The sequence below is a fragment of the Mobula hypostoma genome, chromosome 4 (genome assembly GCF_963921235.1).
Source record: "Mobula hypostoma chromosome 4, sMobHyp1.1, whole genome shotgun sequence".
NCBI classification, from domain to species: Eukaryota; Metazoa; Chordata; class Chondrichthyes; order Myliobatiformes; family Myliobatidae; genus Mobula; species Mobula hypostoma.
The window spans coordinates 52,738,203-52,760,780 of record NC_086100.1 but is presented as its reverse complement, the minus strand read 5'-3'; the positions used below and the strand labels follow the sequence as shown (position 1 = coordinate 52,760,780).

General features: G+C 41.3%; 1 protein-coding gene across 1 annotated transcript in view; it reads right to left on the bottom strand.

Moving 5' to 3' along the window:
• LOC134345938 (spermatogenesis-associated protein 16-like) overlaps positions 1-22,578 on the bottom strand; it is a 142,572-nt gene that overhangs the window by 76,473 nt on the left and 43,521 nt on the right. Inside the window, exons 4-5 of the mRNA XM_063047288.1 lie at positions 9,693-9,838; positions 7,183-7,272 (exon numbers count right to left, since the gene is read on the bottom strand). Of these exons, the coding sequence (XP_062903358.1) occupies positions 7,183-7,272; positions 9,693-9,838 (236 nt within the window). The remainder of the gene's footprint in view (positions 1-7,182; positions 7,273-9,692; positions 9,839-22,578) is intronic.

Genomic DNA, 22,578 nt, shown 5'->3' with positions numbered 1-22,578 from the left:
GCTAATTAGAGCAGCCGATTACAGATTAGATAACAAAAAGAGAATAGAGAAGGAGTAAAAGCATTATTACTGGTGTTGATCAACAGTGACAAGTGGGGTGCTATAGTGATTGTTCCTGAGCCCCAAGTTGCTTCACAATCTACATCAGTAATTTTGATGAATGGTTCAAGTGTCATATTTCCAAATCCTCTTCTGATATAAAGCTAGGTGGTAGTGTGAGCTAAGAGGAAATGCAGAGAGACTTCTGGGCTATACGGACAGGTGAGATGAATAGTTAAGGCATAGCAGATGGAAGAAAATGTAAATAATAACATGAGGTCATCCACTTTGGTCAATAAGACCAAGGAACTGATTGTAGACTTCAGGAGAGGGAAACTAGAGTTCCATGAGCCAGTAATCATCGGAGGATCAGTAACTTTAAATTCCTTAATGTCAATTATGGATCATATAAAAAAATGAAATTGAAGCAATAGTGATAAGCGTGGACGCTGAAAAGGCATTTGATTCGGTTAATTGGAATTTTCTTTACAAAGTTTTATATAGATTTGGTCTATATAACACAATTATTAAAACTATACAGGCACTATACGACAATCCAACTGCTAGGATTAAAATCAATGGATATTTATCTAATAGTTTTTACCCTAGGAAGGGGCACGAGACAGGGTTGTGCATGGTCACCACTACTCTTTGCATTATATCTGGAAGCATTAGCTCAATACATCAGACAAAATGAAGATATCAGGGGAATTACTATTAAAGGGACAGAGCATAAATTGGCCTGTTACGCGGATGACATTTTGATCTATCTAGGGCAACCAACATACTCTTTATACCTAAATTGATGCAATCCTTTGAACAATATGGCCAATTATCAGGATACAAGATCAACATAGATAAAACCCAACTACTTCCATGTAACTACAGCCCACCAAGAGAAATTGAAAGTAGATATCCTTGGGCATGGCAAACAAGAGTCTGTCAAATATTTGGGCATCATCATGCCAAAAGAATTGGCAAAATTATCAGAATGCAATTATCAGCCTCTATATAAAAAAATTTAAGGAAGATATAACAAGATGGAACCTAATTCCTTTTCTTGGTCTCACTTCAAGGACTGAATCTATTAAAATGAATATACTGCCCAGACTACTATATCTCTTTCAGACCCTACCAATAGAGATTAACCAAAATCAATTCAATGAATGGAACAAGATGCTATCAAGATATATATGGCAAGGTAAAAGGCCTAGAGTTCATCTCAAAACTTTGCAATTAGCCAAGGAAAAGGGGGGATGGGGCCTATCTTCTCTTAGAGATTACTATTTTGCAGCACAATTGAGAGCTGTGATATGCTGGTGCAATCCATCATATGATGCTCAATGGAAAAACATTGAGGAAAGGATACTTTCCATCCCCATACAGGCAATTTTGGCTGATAACAACCTGCAAAGTTACATAAATACTATTGATAACCCATGGGTGAAATGGACTCTTAAAAAACTATTATAAAAGAATACAAACAAGAGAGTAACATTGCAATTCTTAAATGGTGTGCATATGATTTGGATTTTACACCAAACAAACTGGATGCTAAATTTAAGGACTGGATAGCAAAAGGAATAACAGCTATTTGCAGTATAATGAAAGAAGGAACACTGTTCAGTTTTGAAATACTCGAAGAGCAACACTTAATAGAAAAACAAAATTTTTATCGATATTTACAGATACGGAAGTATGTTAATAGGATGGTTAAAAATGTAACCAAGGCAAGTACGTGTTTGATAGAGCTACTTAGAAAAGCATATAATTCAGACAATGGTAATAGAATAATTTTAAGCGCGTATAAGGGCTTGTCAAATCTTAAAACACATTCGACTTCATACATTAAAACAAAGTGGGAGAAGGAAGGAGGGATAATAATATCTGAGGAAGAATGGACAATAATATGGAAGTATCAATGGAAGTGTACCAGTTCACAGAAACGGAGGGAGTTCAGGTGGAAAAACTTGATAAGATATTTTATTACACCCTCTCAGAAATCCCATTATGATAGTAACTTCCCTGTTCGCTGGAGAAATTGTGGAAATCAAAATGCAAACCATTTTGCATTTTCTGGGAATGCCCCATTATCAAAGACTATTGGAGTGGGATACACAATGCCCTACAAGGTGTCTTTAAATGTGAAATACCCTTAGAAAGTAAGACCATATATTTTGGGTATATACCTCAAGAATGGTTGAAAAGAGATAAATATTTAATGAATATACTGCTGGTGGCTGGTAAAAAGACCCTTACCAGGAAATGGTGTTCACAGGAGAGCCCAACTTTAAATGTATGGATAGAAATTACAATGGACATTTACAAAATGGAGAAGATAACAGCATCTGTTAATCATAAGTTGGAACAATTTGATTCATACTGGAAAAAATGGTTTAACTACATAACACCTCATAGGCCTGATTTTATTCTCACAAGTCAATGAATATATTGTAAAAAAAAAATCACTCCCTACTTTGTACATAGTTTTCTTCTTTTGATTGTTCTTCCTTTCCTCTCCTTTCTATAAGTGTATACCTCAGATAAATATTATGTGGAGATTTGTGACAAATATGACTATATGATATAAGTGTACAGTATCTGAAATACATCTTATGGAAAATTTTGTTTGATGATGAACTTCAATAAAAAATAAATTACAAAAAAAAAATTCCTGAATGTCATTATCTCAGAGGACCTGTCCTGGACCATTATGTAAATGTAATTGTGGAAGAAGCACAACAATGCCTCTACTTCCTCAGGAGTCTGTGGAGATTTGGCATATCATCAAAAACCTTGGCAAACTTCTACAGATGTGTGGTGGAAGTGTGCTGACTGGCTGTATTACAGCCTGGTATGGGAACACCAATGCCTTTGGAGTGGAAAATCCTACAAAAGGTAGTAGTCTTGGCCCAGTACATTATGGGTAAAACCCTCCCAAATGGTGTTGTAGAAAACCAGCATCCATAATCAAAAATCCTCACCACCCAGGCCATGCTCTTTTCTTGCTGCTGCTATCAGGTAGAAGGTACAGGTGCGGCAGGACTCTCACCAGCAGGTTCAAGAACAATTTCTACCCCTCAACCATCATGCTCTTGAACAAAAGGGATAACTACACTCACTTAAGGACCCTATATCTTGTTACTTAATGCTCGTTATTTATTGCTGTTTATTTCTTATCTGCACTTGCGGGTTTTGTTTGCAGTTTACAGTTTCTGATATTTACAGATCCTGTTTACAGTTACCGTTCTATAGATTTGCTAAGTATGCCCACAGAAACAGAATCTCACGATTGTATGCAGTGCCGTGTGCATATACTGATGATATATTTCATTTTGAACTTTGGTAGTCTACATAGAAAGCTGGCATAACCTTTTTCAATTTCTCACTATTTAAAGAAATTGTCATTCAGAGAGACTTGGGTGGCCTTGTATACACATCACTGGAAGTTAACATCCACATACAGCAATGTTGTGTGTAGGAAGGCAAAGACCATGTTACCTTTTGACCATTAAAATGTTTGACTACAAAAGTAGAGACAGCTTGTTCCAATCCATGAAACCATAATGACTCCACAATTGTAGCATCATGCACAGGTTGTAAAAACTATAGAAAAGTAAGAAAATTAAAGAGGGTATATTGTATTTGTCATAGAGGAAGATTCACCTGACTGATTTTGAGATGGCAAAATTATTATACGAGAAACAATCAGGCAGACTAGGCCTCTGTTTTCAAGTTTAGAATTGTAGCATACAATATTCTTTATGGTACTTGATGGGGCAGCTGCAGAATTTAAATTTTCCCCAGGTCGTAGCCCACTAGTCTCTGAAAAACATTTTTTTTGTTAAGAATGATCAGTCACTGAGTATATTTATGACAGAAATCAACAGGGTTTTGCATATAATGGGGAAACAAAGGACATGACATTAGTGCAGCTTTAGAGATCAGAGGTAAAAGATGCATCATTATCTGCTTGAATTATGGAGCCAATGACCTAATTCTGCTTCAGTTTATGTTCTTATGCACTGTGTATTCTTAACATAATCTCTTCCCTACCTGAAGAAACCAAGGTAGATTGTATAACCAGTTGCAAAATATTTCAATTCAGTCTGCAAAAGTGACTCTTCTTCCATTGTTTGTTGCTTTAACTCTCCATCTCACACTCAATCTGACTGCTTTATCTCTCTATGCTATTCCAACAAAGCCCCGTTAAGATTTAAAACCCACAGATTAACAAGGCTTTGCTGTTACTTAATGGACTTCCATTCTGATGTAATCAATCTGCAGCATAATTAGCAGTGGATATGGAATGAAAAGCAAAATAACTGCAGGTGCAGGATTCTAGCAAATACCAGAATATTAGCATAGCAGGCAGCATCTGTGGATTTAGGAAGAGGTAAATTTCAGGCCAATGCCTACAGGTATGAGAATGACATGGCATAGCCTTCAAATTAACATATTAGTAATCTAGAGGCTAAAAATCCTGAGTTTAAACTCCACTCTAGTAGCAGTGGAGTTTGAATTCAGTTAAAAAGCTTCAGTTTAAAATAAACCAATCAGTGTTAACAACAATTGTAATGCTACCTTATTATTTAAAAAACCCATCCATCTTTCAAAGGAGATCTGTGCAATCTGGCCTAATAATTAACTCTTAAATGGCTTAACATGCCACACTGTTTTGATGGGCAATAAAGGCTAGATATTGCCATTGAAATGCTGATTGTAACAAATGAGTGAGTATTTCATGCAACCTATGTTTTTATTTCGGGATTCTGGAATCTGCTGGGTTTTATTTTGCAATTTGCAGCCCCAGCAAAGTTTGTTTTCATTTTGTTTTCACTCTCCACAGATAGACCATCTGTGATTAAAAATGTCATTACTACAAGCAATACAACCTCACATTTCTCCTGATTGTCTTCCAACTGTAGACATTGTTCTCTCCATTCCCCCCCATTTTTGCAATCTGAAAAATTTTACAGAGTTCACTTATGATCTGGAATGTAAATTCTTTCTCACCAATGATGCTTCCAGACTTGTGGAGCATTTCTAACATTTTGTCTTTTCTTTTCCAGTACTTCTGATTTGGTTCTGCATTTTTGAGTGTATTGCTCTAGATTTCCAGCACTTGCATAATTTCTTGTGATTTTTAAACAAACTGGTAAATATACTGTATAACTGTATACAGTATATAACTTGACAGTGTGCAATCATCTGGCTAAAGTGATATGAAATCAATAAATCCAAATAAAATATTTCTGCTCAACTACTGAAAGAGCCCGATGAACTATTTTTGCTGACTCAGACTGTGGGCTCCAGAACTGCAGCAGCAGCCACATCTTAAAGGAAAGACATTGGATTGTTGTAAAGGTCTATTTTCACTATTTCAAGTGAAAAGTACGGGTATTTTTCAAATGCCCTAGTTAATATTGAAAGGTGTTTTATAAATGCATGCCTTTCCTTTAAGTTGTGGCTGCTGCTGCAGTTTTGGAGCCCAGCTTTCAAAGACTCCTAAACACTTTATAGCCAACAAAATAATTTTAGTGTTATCACTGTTGCAATATGGAATATACAGTATTTCAACCACATTTCACACAGTAAAATCCCATGCTATAAGATATATTTTTAATTATGATTTGATTGAGATATAAATATTAACTAGGGCATTTGAAAAATACACATGCTTTTCACTTGAAATAGTGGAAATGGACCTTTACAACAATCCAAAGTGACAGATAGCAGGTTGAATTCGGATCTTGTTCCAAAGGCAGGATCTTTGACAGCACAGCGTGCTCTTGATCAACTCAGATTTTTGTGGTCAAGCCTTTAGCATATGCCTTGAACCCACACTCATCTGACACAAGCAAACTGTGCTACCAATTGTCTTATGGTTTACAATTTTTTCATAAGAAGTACAATCATGACACTTCGGATCTGTTAGACGTATCAGTAGATCTGAGATAGTGGGTATCAGCAGGTGGTGGTAAACCAATGCATGATACTGTATCCTTTTCTCTCCTCATAATAGAAATATTAGAAGGCATGTAGAAGTACAGGAAAAGGAAGTAGTTCAATAAGTGATCGATTCTAACAAATGCCTTATTTCTACCCCTCTCATTACATCACACCCCCACATCAACCCAGAAAACTTCAGAAAAGAAAATAGCCTCAGAAATCACAACTCTATCAAAATGTCCATATCCAGATGTTCCATTTTTTTTTACTTCCAGTAACAATGATAAAACGTCTGTTTTAATTAGCGGAAATTTGCTCTGGCAGTAAGGGAGGCAAAGAGAAGGACTGCATATTTTACATTGGTATTGAATGGCATTTATCTGAGAACCTGGATTGGAACAGGAATAAATACCATTGTTAAATAGTTCAACAACTTGGAATGAGCCTGACTGGAGCACAAAACAAAGAGGAATCACAGTGAAAGGCTAACAAAATTCAGACAGATAGGAGTCCAAAAGAGCCATGAGATTGATGAATAACATGGTAGTACTGTCTGTCTATAATTCAGAGCATTTGATTTGGGGGAACAAAAGGCAAATGTATCAAAAATGATTAAGGATGCACAGCAATCTTTATTTTTTAGTTCTAGTTTTTACAAGAACTCCTCCAGAACGAGAATTCAAATGCACAGGTCAATACAATGGATTTACTACAGAGATGTATTTCTTGAGCCAGCAACAGGTCTGTCAAGAATAAAATCCCTGCATCTGAATTTACCCTAGTAAATATGTGCAAGTCATGTTAAGTATTGCAGTGATCAAACTAGTTTCAAAATGAAAAGAATGTTCGTGATTGGTAATATTTTAACACACTCAAATACAGTAGTACAGTACAATTAAAATTTGATTGTTAGAAAGGTTCATTCAAAACCCCAAGCAGATGAGCCCTTAAATTCCTAGGTGCTACCATATCAATGTTTAGCATGTTAAACTTGCATTCACCTTAGATGTAAGCCAGTTAAAAACTGGAACACTATTAAAAGAATTCACTAGTAAAAGCAACACTGACAAGTTTAACCTTGTTATTGTTGTTTCCAACTAGCATTAAAATAAATGCTTATAATAAAGAACCCTTTTGAAATGTTAACTTTCAAAACCGATCTCTATATTACATTTGCAGAATTTCACTGACCTTGCAGCTTCAGTATATCGTTCCAAACAACGGAAGACTGTAGCTTGACGAAGGTGATTACGGAAGTTAATTGGATTCAGTAAAATGCTCCTTAGAAATGTCAGAAGACTGTAAATTAGCTTGACCAACAAACTATTTATAAATTTTACTAAGTTAGTCAATTTTATTGCAAAAGTGAAATATTTAAATATCAATGTGTCCAAAGCCTCCGTATATGAATATGTCTTAACATTCACATGCCCAAGGTAGGTTCATACAGTTGATTGAGCCGATTGTAATATTATCCCTCTTCTTTGTTGAAATAGAATATTAGTATTGATTTGAACATCATTACTTTCCCCAAAAAATTATGTTTAAGGTTAGTTGTGATATGTTTAAGGAGCATGATGCAATTGTCTGTCTTGTCAAAGATTTTCAACATCATAGTACTAAAAGCAACCTAACAGGACCTTTTCCATTTTAGTTTTGCTTACAATCACAATTAGTTTTACTGAATAATGGTAAATTTAGAGGAAACATCAAATGGTACACTGTTCACTACAATGGACTGTTATATTTATACACTCAGTGGTTACTTTATTAGGTCTTTGCAGTTAATGCAAATATCTTATCAGCCAATGATATGGGAGCAACTCAATGCATAAAAGCATGTAGACAAGGTCGAGAGGTTCAATTGTTGTTTAGACCAAATGTCGGAATGGGAAAGACACATGGCTTAAAGTGATTTTGACTACAGATTGTTCCTGTGAGTATCACAGAAACTTGCTGATCTCCTGGGGTTTTCATGCACAACAGTCTCCAGAGTTTAAAAGGAATGGTGCAAGAAATGACGAAAGGTCCAGTGAGTTGCAGTTCTGTGGTTGAAATTGCCTTGTTAATGACAGAGGTCAGAGGAGAATAGCCAAACTGATTCAGGCTGACAGGAAGGTGACAGTATTTCATATAACCGTGAGTTACAACAGTGGTGTGCAAAAGAGCATCTCTGAATGCACAAAATGTCAAACTTTGAAATGGATGGCCTGGAGCAGCATAAAACTACAAATATAAACTCAGTGACTACTTTATTAGGTACAAGAGGTACATTAGGTACATTATTGTTGAACTTTGGTAGTTATGTAGTATTAGCTATAGAGTGTTGGATGGCAAAACACTCTTGATAGCCCTTTCCCACTTTAATAGGGAATTTTTTTCTCAAAAATGGTGATATATGGAGTATTAGCCAGAATATCACTATTCTGAACTAAATTTGGTGAATACTAGAAAATTTTTTGAAATCAGGAAAAAACTTGTCTCCCCATAGAAGCTGCCTGACCCATTGAGGAGTTCTCGTATTTTTTTTTGTATTTCAAATTTCCAGCACCTGCAATTTCCACAGCTAGCCATTTTACACAGAGTAGACAGAAGAGCAGATTATCTGGCTATAGTATTTTAATGAAAAGATAGAGATAACAAAGACTCACAAGAGTTTTATTTTTTCATTCATTAATTTAAATAGACTGAAAATCATGATTCTAGCTTTTTAAAATTTTTAAAATGTGGTTTACACAGAATGATGCTTTAAATTGCTAAGTATGCCCCAGAAAGAGAATCTCTGGGTTGTATGTGGTGACATGTATGAACTCTGATAATAAATTTTACTTTGAACTTTAAATCCATGTGAAAGTAACTTAAATCCTGTTCTAACATACTTTACACTGAGAAAAGCTCTCATTGGACAAACATAGTTATGATTCAAGTGGAGACAAATTCAAATACTTTACTTTTAAATCCATAAAAGCACTTCTCAATTGACTTAAAATTTAATCACTCCACTTCTCAACTATAGTCAATCATCTTAAAAATATAAACATAAATAAAATTACAAATACTTTTGTAATATTTCAATATATCTGAGAAACAGCTTTTTTAAAAGACAAAAAAGCATTATTTTATTACATCTGATAAAAATCAAGCAGAAAATATTAAAACTACCTTTCTGTTAGTTATTAAATCAGTTATTTGAATGGTATATCTCCAGCAATATACAACCATTCATTTTATGGTTAAAACTGTGAGTTATGCAGCCGAAAGGCTGAATTGTACTCTCAATGAGCAGGAGTTGCAATGCTACATTTGAAATACTGTTTAATTCTGATGTAATCAATCCGCACAATAATTAGCAGTGGATATGGAATGAAAAGCAAAATAACTGCAGATGTAGGATTCCGGCAAATATCAGAATGTTAGCATATTAGGCAGCATCTGTGGATTTACAAAGAATCCTGTGGATTAAATAACCCTGTGTTACAGAACATTCAAGCATTTTTTAGTTTTAGATAAGATTGATTGGAATTGTGCTCAAATTTTTACCATTACTAGGTTGACTCTTTGGGTACAATTATATGAAGTGCTCCTTCATATATTTGGAAAATTTGGAAAATTCTTGAAATTTGACAAATGTATTAGTCAAACAGCATAGGTCTTCAGCATTAAACAGGATGGCAATAATTATATCAATTGATAATGATTACCTGTGAGCATGATTAAGAGCTAGGTCTGGTCTCCTCATACGCAGATAACAAGTTACAAGTTTGGTTTCGATGAAACTGGCAATGCTCGAAATCTTTTCATAGGATGCATAGAACGGGTTTCCCAGAACAGCACCTTTGCTACAAAGCTAAATAAAGCAAAATAATGTTCAGAGATTATGCTAATAACAATAAAATAGGAAAATAGTAATTATTCTAAACCAGAATCTACTCAAAACCTTTAATTTGTTTTCCATTGAACATCATAGCCTGCAGATCATCATCAAGGAAAATTATGAAGTGACACAGACTATACAATGATTAGACAAGACATTCCTCAAGTATTCTGTTCCAAGAGATAAAATCCGTAACATCAATAATCTTTTACTTAGCACCTTTACTGTACTTAAACCCAAGATTCTTCACAAGAATGAACATTTGTCAAAATATTGTATAACACTAGATTAGGGCAGCTGATCAATCCCTTAGCCAAAGTACATTCTGAAAGCTTAGATCTGAGCAGCAGAAGAAAGCATTTTCAATTAACAATGAAGATCTATATCTTGGCAAGAATGAGAGGAAAATAATGAGCAGATCACAGTAGCTAACTCATTCAAAATGTTGGAGTGAGAGTTAGAAGGAGGTGGTGGGGAGGGGAGAAGGGGGAGAACTCCTCATCCTTTTTCTCTAGTCCTCCTGAAGGGTCTCGGCCCAAAACATCAGCTAATTCTTTTCCATAGATGCCACCTCGCCTGCTGAGCCCCTTCAGCATTTTGTGTGTGTTGCTTGGATTTCCAGCATTTGTAGATTTTCTCTTGTTTGTGAGCTAACTCATCCCATCATTTCAAAATTATAAGATAGAGTTTCTTGTATCCACTTGGGATCTACATTCAGACATCCATGACACTCACTTGATATTAAAATCATCTGTAAATTTCAATTTTTGAGTTCAAAGCCACAGAGTATAATTTGAATCTGCAACTTTCTGATTCAAAGGCAATAGGGCTATCAACTGCAAATGCTCTTGGGCTATAGCTCTTTCTCCAATACTTCCCTCCACCTTTTTATACTGGCTATCTCCCCATTGTCTTTCAATTCAGGTGAACGGCCATGACTTGAAATGTGGATTGTCAATTTCCTTCCATAGGTGCTGCCTGACCTGCTGAGTATTGCAACTGAAAATACTGATCCTGATTCTGCCACTTCAGCATAAGCATCATCAGCATTGCTTCTCATTCCTGGCACCCAACTCATCATCAACCCTTTCCTGGGAAGAGCCCAAAATATACTTGTAACAGTGCATGATGATGAAAATGGAATTAATGTTCTCTTATGTTAGAACATATTGCTGGGCCTGATGGTAGAAGCAAATACATTTGGGACATTTAAGAGACTCTTAGATAGGCACCTGGATAAAAAACATCAAGGGCTATGTGGGAGGCAGGATTAGATTGCTCTTAGAATAGGTTAAAAGATTAGCACAGTAACATGGGCTGAAGGGATTGTACTGTGCTGTCATGTTCAATGTTCTATATGCAATCTCATTTTACAAACTCAGTGCTCAGTTCTTTGCAATGTGTCAACATTTCTTGCATACATAACATATAAACGCTACTTAAAGCTATGTTTTTGGATTTGAATTTTGAAGGCAACCAATATGATCATTTGTAATTCTGCACAAAATTTTTGCTTCTAAGAATCACGCATCTCAGGATTATGGAAAAATGTCTTTCATTCCAATATCCATAACAACCAGGTGGCCTAACTTAGGTAGCCCCATTTGCCTGTCATTGACCCTTATTCTTCTACCTTTCCTATCTAAGCAAATGTCCAAAATCCTTTTAAATGATGTAAAATGTAATAGTGTCGTGATTACCACTTCTTCTGATAGCACATACCTTAGCCTCCGTGTGAAAAAGATGATGTCATCCATTTTAATTCCTTCCCCTCACTTTAAGCCTATGTTCTCCACTTTCAGAATTCTCTTCCTTGGAGAAAAAGACTGTCTATTCAGTTTATTTATATGCTTCATGATCTTATAAACCTCCAAGGTCACCCTCAGCCACCTATACTCCAGGGGAATAAATATACTAGTCTATTCAGCATCTCATTATAACGCAAGCCCTCCTGTTCCGGTAACATCCTTGTTAATCTTTTTGCCCCCTCCAGTTTAATGACATCCTTCCTATAGAGATGTGACCAGAACTGTATGCAGCACCTCAAATATAGCCTCATATACTGCTGTAGCATGATGTTCCAAATGCCTTCTTCATCAGCCTATTTATTTGTGTCACCACTTCCAAGGAACTTTATACCTGCACCTTTAGGTGTAAGAGTCCTGCAATACTCCCCAGTGCTGTACCATTTACTGTGCGACTCCTCCCCTGGTTTATCTTACCAAATGCAACACTTCATACTTATTTGAATTAAACTCCATTTGTCATTCCTCAGACCACCAGCTCAGCCCAGTTGATCAAGAATCTGTTGTAATCTTAAGTAACATTCTTAACTGTGCACTATATCAACAATTTTTAGAGTTATTTGCAAACTTACTAACCTGGCCACCTAGATTTTCATCCATAACATAAGTATAAAAGACAAGCAAAAGTAGAACTAGCATCAATCCCTGAGACTCACTACTGGGCACAGACCTTTGCTCTGAGAAACAACCATTCACTGCAGTCCTCTGTCTCCTACTATCGTCAGTTTTGTATCTAATTGACTAGCTTGCCCTGGATCCCACACAATCTAACTCTCTAAACTAGCCTACTATGCCATATTATGTCAGAGGCCATGCTAAAATACATGTAGACAATGTCTACTGTACTTTCCTCATCTATATTCCTGACCACATCTTCAAAATCTCAACCAAATTTGTGACACTATTTTCCACACAGAAAAGCACACTGAATGTCCGTAATCAATCTATGTGTTTCCAAATGAATGTAAATGCTACCGCTCAGAATCCCCAACCCATAACAAACTCACCACTGATATTAGTATTGTTCTCGTGATTTTCCTTGTAGTCTTACTTTAAAGACATAACATTAGCTCTTCCAGTCTTCCAGCACCTCACCTATGGTTGTCTATGATACAAATGTCTTTGCAAAAGCTGCACAATTTCTTCCCTGACATCACACAATGTCCTAGGGATACACTTGATTTAGTGACCATTCTGTGTTTTAAGATTTCCAGCACCTCCTCTTCTGTAATATGGACTCTCTTCAAGACATCACTATTAACTTCCCTGAGAACCAGAACATCCAAGTCTTTCTCCAGGGTAAATATACTGCAGATATTAAGGCTCTTAACCATCTTTTGAAGCTCCACACCTGGATAACATTGTTAATTTTTAAGGGGCATGTTTCTCTTCCTAGTTAAACATTTTCCTTTTAGTATACTAGTAGAATCTCTTTGCATTCTCCTTTATCTTTTCTGCCAAGACTACCTCATATACCCTTTTTGTCACTGAATTTTACTCCCCTATATTCCTGAAGAGATTAATCCTTGCTCTTGCTGCCTTACTCTTTAAAAGTCTCCCACTTGCAAGGTGTCCCTTTACCTGCAAACAACTTCACGGATCAACTTTTGAAAGTTTCTGTCTATAATGCCATCTAAATTGGCCTTGCCCAGTTTAGGATTTTAACTTGTGGACATCCACAGAAGCTGATATTCTTGTATAGCAGAAGATATTTTACCAATTTTTGACGTGCATTAAAATATGCATCATGAGGAATTCATTCCAAAATGAGAATATATGTTACATAAAATATTCAATATCCATTGATTTCAAACATAGTTGATTGAATGTAATTGAGCCTTGTTACACTAAATCCACATGGAGTGAATAACAGATTATCCTTTGCCAAACTTGAAAAGCATATTTTACAGAAAGATCAAACTTGAAATATATAACTCTCTTAAATATCCGTACAAAGAAAACAATTTGTCTATTTCATTTATTTAAAACTCATTTAAATTATATTTCGGACAATGTTAGAGACACCCAGAATAGAGCACAAAAACAACTTTTGATGTGGAAATTAGTATTTGTATCCAAGCACTTATTTTATGTGTTTGAGACTATGCAAAAGTCTCTAGATGGTTGCTATACACGAATGCTCCGGATTGCTCTTGACATGTGTTGGCAACAGCACATGACAAACGTCGAGCTCTATAACCACCTACCGATGCTCACCACTAAAATCGAGGCGAGAAGACTGCAACTAGCAGGGCACAGTCTACGCCACCTCAAGCTACCTGCCAGCCTAGTCATCATATGGGAGCCCAAGCACGGGAGGATGAACCCTGGGCGCCCTCCCAAGACTATGGTCAACACGCTCCTAGAAGACAGTGGCACGGCTGATGTAGATGAACTGAATACACTGATGAGGGAGAGGGAGAAGTGGAGAGTCCGTCATCATACCCGATGCCGGCCCCTCCTAGGCCTGAGTCGAAGTAGTAGTAGTAGTAGTAGTAGTAGAGTTTTATGTTGGCAATCATAAACAGCCATTGTTTAGGATATCCATTCACGTAATGAAGCACTTAAAATGTCAGTGGAATTAGTCATCTCTTTAACTTAAAGTTCTCAAGTGAGTTAATCATAATAAAAATTTGTTTGCAGTTGCGAAGGAGTAACTTAAGAATGAGATAAGAAAGAATTTCTTCTCTCAGAGGGTTGGAAGTTTTTAAGAATTACTTGACACTGAAAAATGTGGGGATAGAGTCCTTGGGCATATTTAAGGCTGAGATAAACATATTTCTAATCAAGGAGGAAATCAAAGTTTATAAGGAAAGGTCAGGGAAGTGGACTTCAGAAATGTTAAGTAATTTTTAAGGGTTCCAAAGAGATTAACAAAAATGTTGTAAGGCAGAATAATATTTTTAAGAGATTGGTCAGGCTGAGACTGGTTTATCTGGAATTTTAGAGGCTGAGTAGAGATTTAACGAAGGTGAAGATTTAGAAAACTGGATAGTCTGGCAAACTGGAACTTCTTCATTCAGGAGAGAGGTTGACAAGGGATAAAAATTTAAAGCAATTGGTGGAAGAATATAAAGTGAGTGGAAAAAAAAATTTCACTTGAAGGATGACCTTGTTGTTTGAAGGCATATTTAAACATGAAAGCTCAAACCTACAGGCCTATATTAATAAGTAGCAATGTCCTAAAGAGTTTTTTTGTTAGCATGAAATTGGAACTTTTGATCATTTTTAATGAACATCCAGTTGCTGATTACTTTAACTCTCCAACCCATTACTCTCCTCCCCATATTCACCTTTGAGATGCATTGGAACGGTGTAAAAGGCCAATGTTATCTTGAGGTACAGCAGCTCATTTTACAACTGGGCATAAATAAACCTTCATGATTCATCACTGAATTTGACCATTTCAGATAATCTTGTGTCCAGCATTCAGCCCCCTCTCCTTTTTTGCTGTTTTAGATTTAGTTCATCTTGTGCTTTTTGTGCCACTCCAAACATGACCTTTGATGCTCACCTGCTTTCAGCTGCTGCTATTGCAATCTGCATAATTCAAATTCCCCATCGCACCACAGACTTCCCATTCAATTTCTACCCCCTTTCTCAAAAGAATTCATTTTATTTCTACTTTTCCCAGTTTCGATGAAAGGTCATTCATTCAAAATGTTAACTTTGTTACTCTCTCTCCAATCAGTTCAGTTAGACAACCTTTCTTCCTCCACTCTCACCCTGAACACCAGTGTGCCTCAGGGCTGTGTGCTGAGCCCTCTTCTGTACTCCCTTTTCACCTATGACTGCATTCCTGTACATGGATCTATCTCCATGATCAAGTTTGCAGATGACACCACAGTGGTTAGCCTGATCGGAGGGGATGACGAGACGGCCTACAGGGACGAGGTCCAGCACCTGGCCGCGTGGTGTGCTGACAACAACCTGGCCCTTAACACCCAGAAGACCAAGGAGATCATTGTGGACTTCATGCATGCTAGGAACCACGCTCACGTCCCTATCTACATCAACGGAGCTGTAGTGGAGCGCGTATCAAGCTTCAAATTCCTTGGTGTCCACATTTCCAAGGATCTCACCTGGTCTCTGAACTTCACCATCCTGATCAAAAAGGCACAACAGTGCCTTTATTTCCTGCGGAGCATCAAGAAAGCTCACCTCTGTCCCAGGATGCTGACGGACTTTTACCGCTGTACCACTGAGAGCATACTGTCCAACTGCATCTCAGTGTGGTATGGCAATTGTCCCGTATCGGACCGCAACGCACTCCAGCATGTGGTGAAAACTGCCCAGTGGATTATCGGCACCCAATTGCCCACCATTGAGAACATCTACCATAAACGCTGCCTGGGCAGGGCGAAAAGCATTATCAAGGATGCATCTCACCCTAACCATGGACTTTTTACTCACCTCCCATCCAGTAGGCACTACAGGAGCCTCCGCTCCCGCACCAGCAGGCACAGGAAGAGCTTCTTTCCTGAAGTTGTGACCCTGCTGAACCTCACATCACAGCGCTAAGCAGTATTGCACCCATATTGTACTGTCTCAATACTTTTATATTTGTGCGCTGTAGCACTTACTTTTTGTTCACAGTTATTTTGTAAGTAACACTATTCTTTGTATTTCTGGTTAGATGCTAACTGCATTTCATTGGCTTTGTATCTGTACTCAGCACAATGACAATAAAGTTGAATCTAATCTAATCTAATCTAAAATGTTGCCTAACCTTCTGTGTATTCTTGCATTTTCCATTCCTACACATGTTGTTAGCTTCTTAGCAGTGTTCATTTTACATACTTGAAATAAAACTTAAACGAACCTGTTGACAATTCGTACCAGTGGCTGCAGAGCTACTTGCACACTCCTGAATGAGGTTACTTAAATATTGATCTAAATAATTACAAGCAAACACTTCATTTTCAAAGGACTTAATTAGCAGTAGTGCATAGAAACTGCAATGCAAGTTTTGAAGAAAAGATCATTTTAGCCAATCTACCAACATGCACCAAGTACTTGACTTATTCACTTACTTCACAGATATCGATGCTAGCTCTGCTGAATCTTCAACTGAACCTTTCTTGATTGATATCAAGAAAACCTTACCAAGCTGACAAAATAATAGGCCATAGCACCAAGTTTATAGAGTCATACATTCTTTACAGTGGAACAGCCACCAATTGTGCCAGTGAAAGTCTTTGAAGTATGAGGGGAAAAAAATACCTCACTATTTTAAGATATTCTGAAAGAAATTTAAGCCAGCAAACTGCTGGATACACATGCCAGCAAATCATGAGACATAATAGTCACGCCATCTAGAGGCGGAATTGTCACTCCAGTCATCCAGCAGTCATTCATACTGATGTTGAAAGATAGAAGGCACTGTAGCGGTGTGCTACACACAGCGCTAGAATAACCACACGGATTCGGTGAGTTAGAGTTGCGATAAAAGAGATTTATTCAAACTTTGCGGCCTGCTTTAAAGCCTTCCCGTTCCCGCCCTCCCTGGGCGGGATTGCTGTGGGGAATGAATATTCCCAGACCCTTTCTGCGCGCGGGATTTTCCCCCGGCTGGTGAAGATGGCCTGGCACCCTTTTTGGGGCCGGCCCTCTGCCTGCGCGCGCTGTTGTGAGCCGGTTCGTGTGTGCCAGAAAGTGGGTCGCCACATAACCCCTCCCCCAGAACCGGCAATACCTCCCTCAATGTCCACAGTCTGGATCGGCCTCTGTTTGGGAGGTCTGCCCCTGCGCCGCGGTGCCTGAGCCAGGACCGGCTGCGCCAAGTCCACATGGGCCGGTTTGAGTCGGTCCACCATGAATACCTACTCTCTCCCCCCAATGTCCAGCACGAACGTGGACCCGTTGTTCCTGATCACCTTAAACGGTCCCTCGTAGGGCCGCTGTAGCGGTGCCCGGTGTCCGCCCTGTCGTACAAAAAGAAACTTACAGTTCTGCAGGTCTTTGGGTACGCAGGTCGGGCTCTGTCCGTGCTGTGAAGTGGGTATGGGGGCTAGGTTACCGAGCCTCTCCTGTAGTCTGTCCAGGACTGCTGTGGGTTCTTCCTCTTGCCCCCTTGGGGCTGGTATGAACTCTCCTGGGACGACCAGGGGCGCGCCGTACACCAACTCGGCCGACGAGGTGTGTAGATCCTCCTTGGGCACCGTGCGGATTCCGAGCAGGACCCAGGGAAGTTCGTCCACCCAGTTAGGCCCCTCCAGGTGGGCCATGAGAGCCGATTTCAGGTGACGGTGGAAGTGCTTCACTAGTCCGTTCGACTGTGGGTGGTAGGCAGTTGTGTGGTGTAGCTGTGTTCCTAAAAGGCTGGCCATAGCCGACCACAGGCTGGAGGTGAACTGGGCGCCCCTGTCGGAGGTAATGTGGGCCGGTACCCCAAAGCGTGCTACCCAGGTTGCGATCAGTGCTCGGGCACAGGATACGGAGGTGGTGTCGGTGAGCAGGACTGCCTCTGGCCATCTGGTGAAGCGGTCTATCATCGTTAGGAGGTACCGCGCTCCTCGCGGCACTGGCAGGGGCCCCACGATATCCACATGGATGTGGTCGAACCTCCGGCGGGTGGGTTCGAACCGCTGCGGCAGAGCCTTAGTGTGCCGCTGCACCTTGGCCGTTTGGCACTGCATGCACGTTTTGGCCCATTCACTGACCTGTTTACGAAGTCTATGCCACACGAACCTGTTGGAGACCAGCCGGACAGTTGTCCTGATGGAGGGGTGCGCTAAGTTGTGAATGGATTCGAACACCCGCCGGCGCCAGGCTGCTGGGACGACGGGGCGGGGTTGGCCAGTAGCTACGTCACATAGTAGGGTCCTCTCGCCTGGGCCTACGGGGAGGTCTTGGAGCTGCAAACCGGGGATTGCAGTCCTGTAACTGGGGATCTCAGCATCTGCCTGCTGTGCCTCTGCCAGCGCTGCATAGTCCACCCTCTGGGACAGGGCCTGTATGGTAGGTCTGGAAAGTGCGTCTGCCATGACGTTGTCCTTTCCCGAGACATGCCGGATGTCCATCGTGTACTCGGAGATGTAGGACAGATGTCGCTGCTGGCGGGACGACCAGGGGTCGGACACCTTAGTGAACGCAAAGGTAAGCGGTTTGTGGTCTGTGAACGCGGTGAAGGGCCTACCTTCTAAGAAGTACCTGAAATGCCGGATTGCCAGGTATAGTGCCAATAGCTCCCGGTCGAAAGCACTGTATTTGAGTTCGGGTGGTCGTAGGTGTTTGCTGAAGAACGCCAGGGGTTGCCAGCAACACTCGATGAGTTGTTCCAGCACTCCACCGAATGCTATGTTGGATGCGTCCACCGTGAGGGCAGTAGGAACGTCTGTTCTGGGGTGCACTAGCATCGCGGCGTTTGCTAAGGCTTCTTTGGTTTTAACGAAAGCGGTTGCGGCCTCTTCGTCCCAGGTAATGTCCTTGCCCTTACCCGACATCAGGGTGAACAGGGGGCACATGGTTCGGGCTGCTGAGGGGAGGAAACGGTGGTAAAAATTCACCATACCCACGAATTCCTGCAAGCCTTTGACTGTGTTGGGTCGGGGGAAGTGGCGGACCGCGTCTACCTTGGCGGGCAGCGGGTTTGCCCGTCTTTAGTAATCCTGTGGCCCAGGAAGTCGATGGTGTCGAGTCCGAACTGGCATTTGGCTGGATTGATTGTAAGGCCGAATTCGCTCAGGCGGGAGTAGAGCTGGCGGAGGTGGGACAGATGCTCCTGCCGACTACTGCTGGCTATGAGGATGTCGTCCAAATAGATGAATGCAAAGTCCAGGTCACGTCCCACCGCGTCCATTAGCCGCTGGAAAGTCTGTGCGGCATTCTTTAGACCAAACGGCATTCAGAGGAATTCGAAAAGTCCGAACGGGGTGATAAGTGCTGTTTTGGGGATGTCGTCCGGATGTACAGGGATTTGATGGTATCCCCGGACGAGGTCTACCTTGGAAAAGATCCTTGCACCATGTAGGTTTGCTGCAAAGTCTTGACTGTGCGGCACAGGGTAGCGGTCTGGCGTTGTAGCCTCGTTCAGTCTGCGGTAGTCACCGCATGGTCGCCAGCCCCCCGTTGCCTTGGGCACCATGTGAAGGGGGGAGGCCCATGGGCTGTCGGACCGTCGTATGATCCCTAATTCCTCCATCTTCTTGAACTCCTCCTTCGCCAGTCGGAGCTTGTCCAGGGGAAGCCTTTGAGCACGGGCGTGGAGGGGTGGTCCCTGGGTCGGGATGTGGTGCTGTACTCCGTGTCTGGGTATGGCTGCCGTGAACTGCGGTGTCAGTACTGATGGGAAATCCGCCAGGACCCTGGTGAATTCATCGTCGGACAGCGTGATGGAGTCCAGGTGTGGGGCTGGCAACTGTGCTTCACCCAGGGAGAACGTTTGAAAAGTCTTGGCGAGGACTAATCGCTTCCCTTGCAGGTCGACCAGCAGGCTGTGGGCTCGTAGAAAATCTGCCCCCAGCAGTGGTTGGGCCACGGCGGCCAGTGTGAAGTCCCACGTGAACCGGCTGGAGCTGAACTGTAGCCACACCGTGCGGGTGCCGTAGGTTCGTATTGTGCTGCCATTAGCGGCCCTCAGGGTGGGTCCCGGTTCTCTGTTGCGGGTGTCGTAACTTGTTGGAGGTAAGACGCTGATCTCCGCTCCGGTGTCGACCAAAAAGCGGCGTCCCGACTGCTTGTCCCAGACGTACAGGAGGCTGTCCTGATGGCCAGCCGCCGTAGCCATCAGCGGCGGCTGGCCCCGGCGTTTCCCGGGTATTTGCAGGGTGGTCTGCAGCGGCGGACCTCTGTGCCCCACCGCTGGTGGTAGAAACACCATTGTTCGTTGGGCTCGCGGCTTGGTGATCTGTGCGACGGATGCCCCTTTCTCTTTCCTGGCATTCCACAGCACATCTGCTCGGGCCGCCACCTCCTGGGGGTTGCTGAAATCTGCGTCAGACAGCAGCAGGCATATGTCCTCGGGCAGTTGCTCTAGGAACGCCTGCTCAAACATGAGGCAGGGTTTGTGTCCTTCAGCCAGGGCCAGCACCTCGTTCATTAATGCTGATGGCGGCCTGTCTCCCAAACCATCCAGGTGCATTAAGCGGCGTGCTCGTTCGCGCCGTGAGAGTCCGAAAGTCCTTATGAGCAGGGCTTTGAATGCTGTGTATTTGCCGTCCTCCGGGAGCGACTGTATAAACTCCTCAACTTGTGCAGCTGTCTCCTGGTCGAGTGAGCTCAGCACGTAGTAGTAACGAGTGGACTCCGAGGTTATCTGCCGAATGTGGAATTGTGCTTCTGCTTGTTCGAACCATAATTGGGGTTGCAGCGTCCAGAAGCTTGGCAGTTTTAACGAAACTTTAACATTTGGGCCGTCGGGGTCACCAATTGTAGCGGTGTGCTACACTCAGCGCTAGAATAACCACACGGAGTCGGTGAGTTAGAGTTGCAATGAAAGAGATTTATTCAAACTTCGCGGCCCGCTTTAAAGCCTTCCCGTTCCCGCCCTCCCTGGGGCGGGATTGCTGTGGGGAACGCATACTCCCAGACCCTTTCTGCGCGCGGGATTTTCCCCCTGCTGGTGAAGATGGCCTGGCGCCCTTTTTGGGGCCGGCCCTCTGCCTGCGCGCGCTGTTGTGAGCCGGTTCGTGTGTGCCAGAAAGTGGGTCGCCACAGCACCACCTTCAAATATATCTATAAACTCCTGATTCACCAAAATTTGACGGAAATCCCATCTAACATGCAACAAGAAAGCAGAAACCTTTGTTGAGGAGGCAGAACAGTGGTGCAGTTGTCGGTGTTGTTGCCTCACAGTTTCAGAGACCTGGGTGTAATCCTAACCTTGGATGGAGTTTCTATAATGGTTTATCTCTGAGTGCTGTTGTAGGGTAATGTAATTGGGAGAAATGCAAATAATTCACAACCGCCAACATTGTTTTGAGATTTCACCTTAACAGGCTGGTCTGACGTGATGACATGGTTAGGTAAAGAATTTTAGCAACTTTTGTGTAAAGGTTCTGGAGTTCAATAAAAATGTTGCAGGTTTCATTAAACATAAAAAACCTCACTTTGTTTTATTTGCGAAAACCAACATGATAGGATGATTCCAGAGTTATTGCATATGTCAGCCAATGCAGTAGCTTTGAAACTGTCAGAGTTTTGAGATCAAAGTGTTGAGGCTGGGTTTGTACGAGCTGAGGCCTAGTTCGCTCTGTGAGAAATCTCTGCGGCTGACACCAAACTCTACTATGTGGTAATTCTACGGTGGTGAGAGTGGTGAGTCTGCTTGAACACCCATCTGAACATGATAAATACTGATTGCTGAAAACTCACCTTTTTCAGACTTTTGGACTATTGGTGTCTCAGTTGCTCTCCTTGCCCAGCCTCGGTGGTGCTAAGCCTTTCGAGCTAATAGACCACATGCTGTCCCTCCTGGAAAATCACCATCCTTGTTTTATTTTTAAAGAACTCTTCATGCAGCAAATTTCTGATCAAGTTTGCATAGCCCTTGCTAATGCACTGTGATGGACCATAGGGAGCTTGCTTAAAATAGCTGATAGTCTACACATAGCTAGGCAGTGGAGCATCATTCCCCTTCCTTTCTCTACTTCAATAAGCCGGGTCAGCAAGGCCTCCAACACATGCACGCTCGTGGCTGCGAAACAGACAACGTCGGGCCTGTGCTTTCACCATTCTTGCTTTGGTAGGAACACTAGGAAATGCCAACTATGTTGCAGTTTCGAAAGCGCCAGGGCATTGGAACATCAGGTATCTGTGAACTCCGTGGGTTCCAGCTGCCAGAGTCATCTACTGTTCATTACAGACATCCTTTCAAGGTGACATTTCCTGCGTGACACAGGTGTTCAAGTGAGTGTGCTGCCAGCATCGCCTATTGATCAGAAGGTGGAGAGCAACAAAACTTCACTG